Source organism: Mastacembelus armatus, chromosome 13, assembly GCF_900324485.2.
Source record: "Mastacembelus armatus chromosome 13, fMasArm1.2, whole genome shotgun sequence".
Classification (NCBI taxonomy): Eukaryota; Metazoa; Chordata; class Actinopteri; order Synbranchiformes; family Mastacembelidae; genus Mastacembelus; species Mastacembelus armatus.
In genome coordinates, this window is record NC_046645.1 from 18,675,509 (window position 1) to 18,688,723 (window position 13,215).

Sequence of the window (13,215 nt, forward strand, 5' to 3'; positions counted from 1 at the left end):
TTACCCACCGCTAAAGAAACTGCTGAATTGGTTAGGAACCATGTCTTTGGCATCCCACAAGACATAGTTTCTGATCGAGGACCCCAATTTTCCTGCCAATTCTGCTGGCTATTTTGTCAATCTCTGGGGGCTACTGTGAGTCTATCTTCTGGATTCCATTAGGGGTCCAATGGGCAAACAGAGAGGCTTAACCAAGACATTGAGACCACCCTGAGGTGTATGGCAATTAATAACCCATCCTCTTGGTCCTTCTTCATCATGTGGGCAGAGTACACACACAATACCCAGTGTTCCTCTGCTACAGGCATGTCCTCTTTCAAGTGCCAGTTCAGGTACACCAGCACCAGCTCAGCAAACTCTGCTGCCAGACATGGAAAAAGGCCCGACTTAAGCTCCTTAAGGTCTCTCAGCAGTATCAGCACCAGATTTATCGCAGATGCAGACCTGCCCCCAATCTGCACCCTGGCCAAAAAGTCTGGCTTTCCACTAAGAACATTCCCTTGCAGGTGGAGTCCCGTAAACTTTCCCAGAGGTTCATCGGTCCCTTCAAGATTGCCAGGAAAGTGCCAGGAACACAGTAGCTTTGCTTGGTTATTGTTGCTTCTAAGCCAGTTGCTGCCTTAATTTCTAATCTTCAAATAATTCTCCATTTGAAAAGGAGTTCAATCGAGTCTTTGACCACCCCTACTCAGTGGCTGACAAGCCTCTAAAAGACTTCTCATCCTCCGACAAGGTAATGGCAGCGCGGCTGAATATGCCATTCAGTTTCGGACAATTGCAGCAGGGAGTGGCTGGAATGACGAGGCCCTCATGGGCTGTTTCCTGAATGGTCTGTCAGAGGCAATCAAGGATGATCTGGCTACCAAAGAACCTGCTCGTGATCCCGAGGCTCTTAGGGATCGCCTGAGGGAGAGAAGATTGAACCGTCCATTTGTTCCCACATTACCTCCCTTTTGGGATCCTTTGTGGACTGAAGATTTTTCTGTTTTGTGCCTTCCAGTAAGAAAAGTAACTTTTTGCTGTTTTTTGTTAAATAAACCCTTCTGAGTGAGTTCAAATGTGTCAGACTATTGGGTTCAACTGCCTTCATTTTTCAGTGGTGGAAATTAAGACTCTAGAGCCAGAGACCCAGGTTCGATCCCCAGACTGACACATATCACCTCACCAGTGATATCATTACAAATACTCAATAATTATGACTATGGATTATAGGTAAAGAAATGAAGGCTGAATATCTTTCATGCCAACAAAGTACAAGGGAAGAGCGATCAAATGTGTCAGACCGGACGGATGGAGCAGAACGAGGGAAATAACACGTCTCTCTGCCTTCTCCTGCACTTCCCCTCTCTTTTTGCTTTTCTGTCTGCACATTACAGCACCCTCTCTGGTGTTTCTTTCATTCCCGCTCTGCTCCTCACAGGCTCTTCTTGTTCACCTATTACAAACTGTACAAAAAACACTCATCTTCTATTTCCTCTGCAGCGACAATGTGTGTAAACAAAATTTCACAGAATGTGGCTTCTACATTGATAACTATTTTTCACCTCCTTATCGATGCTGGGACTACAGATTTGGTTGTCCCATTGTCCCAGTTATGATGAATGAGACATTTTCCCAAAAGTGAAAACTCCTTTTTCAGTGTGTAAGCAAAGCTTTCACTTTGGCACCTGATAATGATATTGGCATATTCTTTTAGCAAACATATGTTTTCACAAGATCTATGTCAAAGAGGCAAGATGGTGTTTCACAAGGTCTTTCTGAGGTCAGGGGACACATCATTTACACACATCATTTACAAGCACATTAGAAAAAGTATCATCTCAGAAAAGTATTTGCATCATTGGAGGGAGGAGGAAAGCGGTCATCGAGAGGTCTAGAAATAATATAAATGTTCCTCAGAGCTAGATGACATTCTACTGTAAACAGATTCAACTGGACTCAACACTGGTATACAACAAGCCATTTGACACAGCCAGCACTGAGGCAACAGTATTTTAGCAGAATATGTTGCAATTACACATCATGCCTTTTAATTCTGATCATCATCTGCATCACTTGTCCTTCCTCTCTGTATTATTCATCCAGTATGGCTGCTGTCACACTTATGTTCCTTCTTTCCCTCAGTGACATGTTCGATGGCATTGATAAACAAACGCACAGTTCCCTCAAACAAATACTCAGTCACACAACCACTTAGAGCACTTCCCTAACTTAATAGTGTCAGACAAAATGAGTCTGATCATCTGATAGCAGCAGTGCAATGAATCAGACTGTGAGTGTCTGTGCAACTCTGGTTGTGTTTGCTGTAAGCGGAAATATTTAATACGTATTCTACACATTAAATAAATTCTGTGTGTGTGTGTGTGTGTGTCCGCCTGTCCTACCGTCTTGGGACAGTGGACATATCGAGCCAGGCTGATAATCAGGTCATGTGTTATGGGGTCAACCAGGTTTCTGAAGCTGGCGTAGCGGTACAGCACATCATCCAGAGATGTTGACTCCATGCCCAGGTCCTACATACACACACACACACACACACACACACACACACACACACACACACACACACACACACACACACACACACACACACACACGTAGAAACACAACAAATAAGACCATATATTACTTACTGCACAAAGGCAAGGCAGTGTACAGTACAGAATTTACACATTATACACCTTGCATAAAAACATATGGGAGAACTCAGTGGAAAGAAAAAAAGACATCTTCAAACACAGGAAACCACAAAATATCAAATTTTGATTACGCATTACTTTATATAAAACCAACAATAAAAATCTGAATAGTCATTCATGCATATAAAAATACACAGGCACATAAAAAATATCGTAGAATTTGAAAAGCTTTTACATTTTCTACGCTGCTTTGTAAACTCTCTTCCCCCCTGAAGCATTAAATTATAACCTGTGGCACTGCTTCCTGCTGCCTGACAGTCTGCTTGCCAGTGAGGGAAAATGAAATTTTGTCACATCTCAAGCTCCATCAAAGCTGATGAAGCATAAACCTGTTGGCAGAGCTTCACGCATGAACAGTAGTCTTGTTAAATCTTAAAAAGTCAACATGAATGACAACTACAGTTTAAAAAAAACACACAAATGCAGGAGATGATTAGAAGGGTACACTAAAGGGTATTTCAAGGGATGTAAGAACACAGCTGTCACTAAAGCATATTAATCCTATTGTCTTTGGTGGTCCCCTGAACTACAAGGTGTCAAACAAATAGCAACATAGCTGCAATGCCAAATGTACTTCAAGCCTGCACTTCTAGTACATTATATAAAATCCTTAATTATTATTACTGTCTGTAATAATAAAAGACCTTACTGGAAACCTTACCAATCATCTTGTATGGTGTTTATGTTAATTTGTCCACACCATTGAGTTTATGCCCAATTCTTATGTCAATGGGTTCAATGTTCTGGGTTCAGGAGGCCAACACCCTCATGCCAACAAAGCTTAGACTTAAAAATTTCCTTTTTGATGACCGTGAACCATCCTTTAGTTATGCTGCTATAGGCCTAGACTGCCTGAGGACTCCCCATCGCTGCACTGAGCTCCCCTCCCCTCCCCTCTCCTCTCCTCTCCTCTCCTCTCCTCTCCTCTCCTCTCCCTCTCTCCCTCTGCTCTTATTTCTATTCTCGCTCCTCTCCTCCCCTGCACAGTGTCTATTTGTTGTTTAATGTTGCTGTCCTTTTCCCTCTCCTCTATCCACTCACCCCAACTGCTCAAGGCAGATGGCCGCCCAAACTGAACCCGATTCTGCTGGGGGTTTCTTCTATTACAGGGAGTTTTTCCTCTCCACTGTCACAAGTGCTTACTCATAAGGGATTTGTTGGGTTTTTGTTTTCATAAAGTACCTTGAGATGATTGTGCTGGGTATTTGTGCTATACAAATAAACTCAATTGAAATTTAATTGAATTCAATGGCAAAAATATATGAGCACAAACACATGCATGGCTGGGTATTTGCATTATAGTGATTCAGATGTTATTTTTCTGCTCTGACACAATACTCTGTTTACACAAAACATAACAGGTCTGCTTTTCTAGCTGCACCACTATTTTTGTTGCTAATATGGGCTTTAAATAGCTCCTGGGAGAATGTGTGGGTGTGAATGCATTTAGGCAAGTGTTGGTAAGTGCTTGCTCCTGCACATATATTTTTGTGTGTTTGGGTTTATTTGTGCAGACAGTTCATATCCAGTGGCTACAGGGCCGACCATGTTCAGAAAGAAAAAGAGCAAGACGGATGCTCAGTCTTTTACAGAAAGGTATGACTCACCGTGGCTTCTGTGCTGCCTATTGTTCTGCATGGGAGAGGCAGCAATTAATGACAGGAGCTTTGACTGAATGACACACACACAAATCAGCTGCTGTATTTTCACGACAGCGACATTAATAGCAGCTGAGCAGATGGGAGAAACCTATGATTAGTACATCAACAGGTGTATGTTATTTTATTTCCTGGTGGTAATCAGGGTACACAGGTTCACAGAATTCCCAGTTCAGTTCATACAATCACATCTCCAAAATTATTTCTGCTCGTGTGTAAGCATAAAAATAACTGGCTACTTGGCTACAAGGACATGTTATTTCTGTCAGCTGAAGGCTTTCAAGTTTGACCTCTTGAGGCAACATGAGGTAATGTGCTGTTTAATCAGTCAACCACATATATTCAGGTCATCTTGGTGTGTCACCACACAATGAGATGGATTTTAACTCTAGATATCAGACTGCCATTTTTGCACTGAAGCTGCCAATACGTGATGCTTTCAGATCAAAACACATTGTAAGTTTAAAGCAACCGGCTACAAGGTAGAGCATCAGATTTAGTCAGTATCAGCTCAGCTCATGCTTGACAAAGAACTTAAGTGGCCCCTTTCCCAAAGCAAACTGCGGATTTTAATGACTAATGACTATTTGCATTTGCAAGTTGTAGAAATAAACCACATTCAATAAATAGCCTGGATGGGAATGTATGAAGGGAATAATAAAAATGCAATGTTAAGATGCTTTTTGGTGACTTTTAAGCCTTAAGACATGACAGTGGTACCAAATATCCACAGAAATACAGATTAATTCTGTGTGTGTGTGTGCATGTGATAGGGTAAATCAGACGAACACACAATGCGTCTTTCTTCATAGTGTGATAAGGTTTTGAGGTTTTTGAATGCAAATAGATCAACCGTGAACTGAAATTAATCTTCCAGCTCACTCTGATCTGAACCCCAACACGGTGAGGTTTAAAAAGCAACAATTAACATAACCACAACAGAGCGCTGAGAGTGTCTGCATGTGTTTGGTGAGAGGGTCTTCAACAGTGAGTTAAAAAAACTTGAACAAACTGATAAGAGCAAACAAAAATTTGAAATTTTATAAAGGAGACTATTCATCCTCCAGAAAAGCTATACATTATTAACACAGTCTATTACAGTCTGAGGGTTGAGTGCACACACACATACAGAAAACCATTTATACTGAGAGTAAAACAGTGTGGACGTTTACTAAAAAGCACCACCCACACTAATAAGAGCTGCAACATCAAAGTGGTGCTCTGAACACAGCTGAACATGGACAAAGGACATGATGATGAAGGAAAAGATGAAGAATTATTGCTATTATTAATATTTTTTTATTAAAGTCTAAGAGAAAGAGAGAGAGAGATTATTCCACTGTGTACAGTCTTTATGCTAAGCTAAGCTAATCACCTCCCTGCGTCATACAGTGGGTACAGAAAGTATTCAGACCCCTTTAAATTTTTCACTCTTTGTGTCATTGCAGCCATTTGCCAAAATCAAAAAAGTTCATTTTATTTCTCATTAATGTACACTCAGCACCCCATCTTGACAGAAAAGAACAGAAATGTAGAAATTTTTGCAAATTTATTAAAAAAGAAAAACTGAAATATCACATGGTCATAAGTATTCAGACCCTGTGCTCAGTATTGAGTAGAAGCACCCTTTAGAGCTAGTACAGCCATGAGTCTTCTTGGGAATGATGCAACAAGTTTTTCACACCTGGATTTGGGGATCCTCTGCCATTCTTCCTTGCAGATCCTCTCCAGTTCTGTCAGGTTGGATGGTGAACGTTGGTGGACAGCCATTTTCAGGTCTCTCCAGAGATGCTCAATTGGGTTTAGGTCAGGGCTCTGGCTGGGCCAGTCAAGAACGGTCACAGAGTTGTTCCGAAGCCACTCCTTTGTTATTTTAGCTGTGTGCTTAGGGTCATTATCCTGTTGAAAGGTGAACCTTCGGCCCAGTCTGAGGTCCTGAGCACTCTGGAAGAGGTTTTCTTCCAGGATATCTCTGTACTTGGCCACATTCATCTTTCCTTCAATTGCAACCAGTCGTCCTGTCCCTGCAGCTGAAAAACACCCCCACAACATGATGCTCCCACCACCATGTTTCACTGTAGGGATTGTATTGGGCAGGTGATGAGCAGTGCCTGGTTTTCTCCACACATACCGCTTAGAATTAACGCCAAAAAGTTCAATCTTGGTCTCATCAGACCAGAGAATCATATTTCTCATAGTCTGGGAGTCCTTCATGTGTTTTTTGGCAAACTCTATGTGGGTTTTCATGTGTCTTGCACTGAGGAGAGGCTTCCGTCGGGCCACTCTGCCATAAAGCCCCGACTGGTGGAGGGCTGCAGTGATAGTTGACTTTGTGGAACTTTCTCCCATCTCCCTACAGCATCTCTGGAGCTCAGCCACAGTGATCTTTGGGTTCTTCTTTACCTCTCTCACCACGGCTCTTCTCCCACGATTGCTCAGTTTGGCTGGACGGCCAGGTCTAGGAAGAGTTCTGGTCGTCCCAAACTTTTTCCATTTGAGGATTATGGAGGCCACTGTGCTCTTAGGAACCTTGAGTGCTGCAGAAATTCTTTTGTAACCTTGGCCAGATCTGTGCCTTGCCACAATTCTGTCTCTGAGCTCCTTGGGCAGTTCCTTCGACCTCATGATTCTCATTTGCTCTGACATGCACTGTGAGCTGTAAGGTCTTATATAGACAGGTGTGTGCCTTTCCTAATCAAGTCCAATCAGTTTAATTAAACACAGCTGGACTCCAATGAAGGAGCAGAACCATCTCAAGGAGGATCAGAAGAAATGGACAGCATGTGAGTTAAATATGAGTGTCACTGCAAAGGGTCTGAATACTTATGACCATGTGATATTTCAGTTTTTCTTTTTTAATAAATTTGCAAAAATTTCTACATTTCTGTTTTTTTCTGTCAAGATGGGGTGCTGAGTGTACATTAATGAGAAATAAAATGAACTTTTTTGATTTTGGCAAATGGCTGCAATGACACAAAGAGTGAAAAATTTAAAGGGGTCTGAATACTTTCCGTACCCACTGTAGGTAATGCACAGAGACAGGAGTGGTTTCATCCTTTTCATCTAATTCTTGGCAAGAAAACAATATAACCCAATCAACACAATAGCCTGTACATTTAGAAAAAGCGATGACAAATTAGCAGATTATTGGGCAAAATGATCATTCCCTCATCCTTCCAAAGTTTTACTGTACTGAAAGAACTTGGATTAGATGCTGCTGGAACAGACTGCAGGCAGCTCCCACACCACTGTAATTCAAAGTGCAGCCAAAACAAAGCTGAATCAATCAATCACACAAACAGCACCACGCACAGACACTGGCCTTTCAAAAAAAGTTTGCAGTCCTGTATGACAGAACTTTCAACAACACAGCACACAACACCAAAGCAAGCATCTACTCTTAAGTGAAATTCTGGGGAATCCTTGCAGTAATGTGGAGGTTTGGACTCAAAAACATCTAATGCAAAAATAATGACCCTCAAGAACCTATAAACAAATTTGTTCTGATGTTATTCATGTGGCATGTACAAGGGATTTATCAGAATTAGTTGCATTTACCAGTTTTCTTGTATTTTTTTAATGACGCCTTCAACCTGGAGTTAATATACAACACCAAAATTATCTTAATAAATATATTTTTTCTTTCTTTCGGCTTCTCCCATTTGGGGTCACCACAGCTGATCAATTTGTCTACATGATCGATTTGGCACAAGTTTTACACCAGATGTCCTTCCTGACGCAACCTCAGTAACTCAAGCTAGTGGCCCCAGGTTTTCCAAGTTGGTCTCCCATCCAAATACTAACCAGGCACAGCCCTGCTTAGCTTCTGAGATCGGACACCATCAGGCACTCACACTCGGGTGCAACCACTATCTTAAAGAAAATATAAAAGATGAATCTGAGACAAAATTAACATTCTGTTCATCAACATCATCTCGTAGACTTTCAACTTTAAGACTGAACTGCAAAAAAATCTCAGTAATACATTCAGATGTGTTTCCATATTTTTGTTCTCCCTATCTATATAACATATGATAAATACAATGCAATCCAGTTTTACAACATTTTTAACTCTAACTGAATTTCTACATTTTTGACAATTTTGTTAAAAAATGTAATGAACTTCATAAAGAGAGACATGGCAGGACTGTTAAATAATAATATGAAAAATGTTCCTGCTTGAATCCTAAAGACTTTCAACACTGGCTAATGACTAACGGCAAATTCAGATGTACAGCTCTTTACAACAAACTAAAGACAGCTGAGGTTGTGTCTCAGACTAACTAACTGTACTGCTGTTAAAGGTGCAGCCACCGTCTCCTGCCCTGCTGCAACCCTGCCACCTTCGCCCACTGACTCACTTGTTCCTAGCTCCATAGTTTGTATACCAGGCAGCCCTGTTCACTAGTTGCCAGACTGTCTGTTGTGCATCTGCTGTAGCTTTACAGCCTTCTCATTCTGCTTACCTGATCTAAGCCTGTCTGACTCTCACACTTCGGATAAGTTTGCCCTCCGTGGATTGTTTTCCCGGTCTGTACCTTAACTTTGACTAAACATGGCTTGGCCTGTTTACCTGTCTCCGACTCGTGCTGTTTAGTCCTAGTCTGCTATTACTAAGACTTCACAGAGGGAACCACTGGGGATACATTCAGAGCTGCTGGAGGTTTCCACAGACTCTGCTGGCTATAGTTAGGCAATGTTAGCTTTGGTTTAAAGTTAAATGAAGAGCGGACATTGAAGAAGGAGACCTCATGCGTAATTAATCAACGTTTTAGTCTGAACTTTCCAGCCATCCTCATGGTTTCTTCAATTTCTTTTTCCCCCATAGAGTACAATGTTCTCATCTCTCTGTAATCACTCACCACCGCTTCTTCAAACATAAAGTAAACCTCCTCAAACCTCCTTGCACTTCTAACCGTCCATCTCTTTACTGGTAAATAATAAAAGACTTTATTTTGATCCTTTGATGTGAAAAACAACCACTTTATCTCCACTTTGTTAACTCTGACCCAGTCGGAGGGCGTCCTGCTTGTGAACATTTCCTTCTCCCCGATCCTTAATCTACAGCCCCACAAACAGCAGTGAGGACAAACCCCTTGGAGGGCAGAGGATCTCCATGTACACTACAATTTACATTTAGTGTTTTCTATTGAAGCTTTTCCTTAAATTACACAGTTCCACAGAAATGGATGCACTGATGAGACTAGGAAATATCTTCTAAGCCTAAGTAGTTCACTAAGTGCAGATTGAGGCATCACAGTTCACTTCAAATCTCTCAGTAGCTGTATCTGGTGCCATAATACATATCAAATGGAGAGTGGATGTTTCCACAAATAATGCAATAACGCAAATATGTTACACTGAGGTCAGATGAAAAGAGACACAGTCAGTGGTCTGACAATATAAGCTGCTCCCTTCAGAGGAACCACCTGCAGAATAAGAATGATTTTAAGTGCAGGAGTCCGATCACCCGTACTTATCAACAATATAGCTCATTCTGTCATTTAGCACATTTATTTTACTGGCAGCCTGTGCTGATTACAGACTGGTCTTAGACCCCAATAATCAGAAATGCATCTGCAGCAAGTAAGCACCAAAATCTGGTCACATTTATCATCTTGGTTTTCTGTATTTTTAAATCAGATGCATTTTCATTGAAACTTCTTTCATTAAGGGAAGATTTTTCTGTATGACTGCCTGTTCTTAGAAAACACTTATTAGCTTCTTCTGCTTCTCAAATCTAGTCATTTAAATGCTATGTAAACACAGTTATCCGTAACCCAGGCTGCAACAAACACTTCTTTTTGCTACTCATTCTATTAAAGGTTAGACAACTGTCAATCTGCTAGAGCTCAAGGTGACAGTTTTAAAATCCTTTTATCCAGCCAACAGCAAAAAACCTGGACATTCAATAGAAAATTACCAAAAAAAAAGAGAGAGAAAAGCAGAAAATCCTCACAAACCAAACCCAAGGAATGTTTGGCATTTTACCAACAGGACTCAATTTTTCTGAATTGTTTGTTTTTTCCTGACTGCCCAAACAATGACTTGCTTATCGTTCCAGCCCGACAAGAAACCCTTTTTTAAAACCTCACTGCTTATCCAAGTTTCACCAGTACATCTACTGACCTGGAAGTCACATCGTGAATGTTTACTGTGCTGTGTTGTTGTGCCTTCACTGTCGGGCTTAAAGCCACGGTTCTGCTCCGGGGTGTTTTTATTGATGACGGTAAAGACATACCCTTTCTCTTTAACCCCGTTTGCTTTATTCAGCTGTTCGGTATTGATTCAAATATTACTAATCTAAATGGGTTTGATCAGAAAAGGGTAAACAGTGACAGAGGCAGCTGGTGGACATGTTCAAAGCCCAGACAGTAGACTCTGAAAGCAGGTCCCGTTTCCTGTGGTTGAGTCATCCGGGGGAAAACACTGAATAGTGGCAGCGTATGGATTCTGTGCAGTGCCTCCTTATGGGGGTGAGGTATTATAACCCTGTTTCTTCCCTGACTTTCATCTTTCCTTCCTTATCACAGTGACGAACAAATATTCAGATTAACTTTTCATAATTTAACTCCTGTTGCTCAGATCCTCAACCGGTGTCATTTTCATATGCCTGCTCCATCTTTGTTTCTCACCACACCAGCTTCTTTTAGACTGCTGTTAGGTTTTTCTGCCGCTATGTAGGAACAACAGCAGTAGCCAGGCTCAGCCAGCCAAGCACTGCCAATGTCTTCAAAGACACAGACAGGCTATAAATCACAGCAGTGCAGCAGAGCCAGGCTGAGCTCAGCCCACCACACATGGGTTTCTCCTGCTAAATCATACAGTGAAGAGAGCTGAATCAGCTCAGTCAGTGTGTCAGCCGTCAGTCAGTCTGAGCGTGGTTTCTGTTTCAGCGTCAGTGACGAAATGAACTGAGGAAAAAACCAGCATGTTCACACAGGAAGGGAAGAATAGAGGAAGGAGAAAAAGAGCAAGCTGGTCAGCGATGTTTTGGTCTTGTACTGTCTAGAAACGTGAACCTGTGACTCAAACACACACACAGAGCAGCTACCTGTCGGAGTGTCTTCAGCATCTCTGTGGCCTCATCCTGCTTGCCTTGTTTGGCCATCAGCATCATCTCCTGGATCATGCCGATGCGACGCTGGTAGGGTGGCGGCGTCCCTCCACGGTTCAGCCGGTCCCCTGACTTCAGCATGAGGGACGCCAAGATGTCTCCCCGCTCCTTAGTGGGTGTCCGCTTCCAGCTGTGCTGAGGACTGGCACCCCCAGGCTCCTGGCCTTTGGTCTGCTTTGTTCCCATGGTGACGTGTTAGTGTGGACTATGATAATAACAAGACTGGTCCCAGTGAGCAGTCATGCAGAGGCAGGTGTGATTAATGTTCAGTGTTTACTCATTAATACAAGCAGCTGCAGTTTAGAGTGTAGATGTGAAGCACTGTGAGCATTAAAATGAAAAACTGTTCATGAAAATGTTCATAATCACACAGTAACACAGAAGAGCCAGTGTCCCAAAAACCCAAAATAATGTTCTAAAGCAGGAAGAAATGGAACTACTAGTTTTAGGCTTTTTGGAACTTGGAAATCCCAGACAGTAAAACTCAAGTCGGGAACAGCTCGGAGGATACCGCCTGCAGCATGGCCGCAGAACATGGACACAGCAGAGTCAGTATGCAGGATGCCTACAGTACAGCCCGTGGCCCGCAGCAGCCTCCTATCCCGAACACAACTTCACCACGTCTCCAAAATATTTACCTTCCACAACAGCGTTACAGTCCTGCTCTCCTCTGCTGCTATCAACAGAGCCCTCTGTCCTGGACCAGAGGAAGAAGCGAATCGGTGGAGTTGGTGCATGAACAGGGCATGGCAATGTTTACGTCTCCAGCAGATCACCGCTGTCTGTTCCTCGCTCTTCCCTGTCCTTCCTCAGCCGCTGGAAGTCATGCACAACGTGCACCGAAGCATGCGTCCTTCTGCAAGGTTGATTCTCCATCCGCCCGGGAGCAGGAAACAGCCGCATCCGAGTGTCCGTTCGCGGGGTGTGGAGAGGATGCAGCTCCTCTGCTTGACAGGAGGGGGAGAATCTGAGGTGTCCCCTTGCTGGGACTGAATTATGCATTGCACCCTCTCTTCCAGTGGATGGAGGCGCGCAGCGAGTGCACGTGAGCACAAGTCCTTGCTCACGCGGTGATTGCGGAGAGGGAGGGAAGGGCTGCTGAGTTTACTGGCTCCTTGTCATTGGGTGCCAGACCCCATTCAAAGATGTCTCACTTTAACTGTTCGCTGCTCGCTGACAAGAGCACATATATCTGATCAAAATGAATGGCATCTTTTCAAAACTTTAATATTCTTCCAGTGAAATCGGCACATAGCTCATTAACGACCAAAACAATTTATTTCTAAAATCCTACTATTAATTCTGTTGGGCTGCAGAGACTAAACTAACTAAACATTTCTTTAAAACTATTTCAAGACAATTGAACATTATCAGCTCCATGAAAAGCTGTTTATTTTAACATTTATAATTAGTTTTATTAGTTAAGACTGCATTGGTTTCAGCTAATTTACTGACTGTATTTTTCCACTAGGTACTGCTCTTTACCTTAACTGTCTAGTGTGGATAACCTGTTTACATTTGAGTATCATCTTAAACTGTACAAAAACATACATACATTTTATAACTAATAAAAACAGCAAGGTTTATCAACATCCAGTGCAGTAAATGTTCACAGTTCTAATCTGCAGCTAGTTGACAGGGCAAGGACTGCACTGACATCTGGTGGTGGCTATTTACCATACAATTGTATGTTGGTTAAAACATATTCCTGTAATTATTATACAATTTCTAAAAGTATTAG

The 13,215-nt window shown here is 42.2% G+C and overlaps 1 protein-coding gene across 2 annotated transcripts in view; it reads right to left on the reverse strand.

The window, feature by feature from the left end:
* lrrc75a (leucine rich repeat containing 75A) overlaps window positions 1-12,396 on the reverse strand; it is a 42,372-nt gene extending 29,976 nt beyond the window's left edge. Inside the window, exons 1-3 of one of the 2 annotated variants that reach the window (XM_026296382.1) lie at window positions 12,113-12,396; window positions 11,412-11,679; window positions 2,385-2,513 (exon numbers count right to left, since the gene is read on the reverse strand). In XM_026296382.1, the coding sequence (XP_026152167.1) occupies window positions 2,385-2,513; window positions 11,412-11,660 (378 nt within the window). In that variant the 5' untranslated portion in view covers window positions 11,661-11,679; window positions 12,113-12,396. Of the gene's footprint in view, window positions 1-2,384; window positions 2,514-11,411; window positions 11,914-12,112 lie in introns of those variants that run through there. The other variant, XM_026296375.1, reaches the window with a different exon arrangement.
* Window positions 12,397-13,215: the final 819 nt, after the last annotated feature.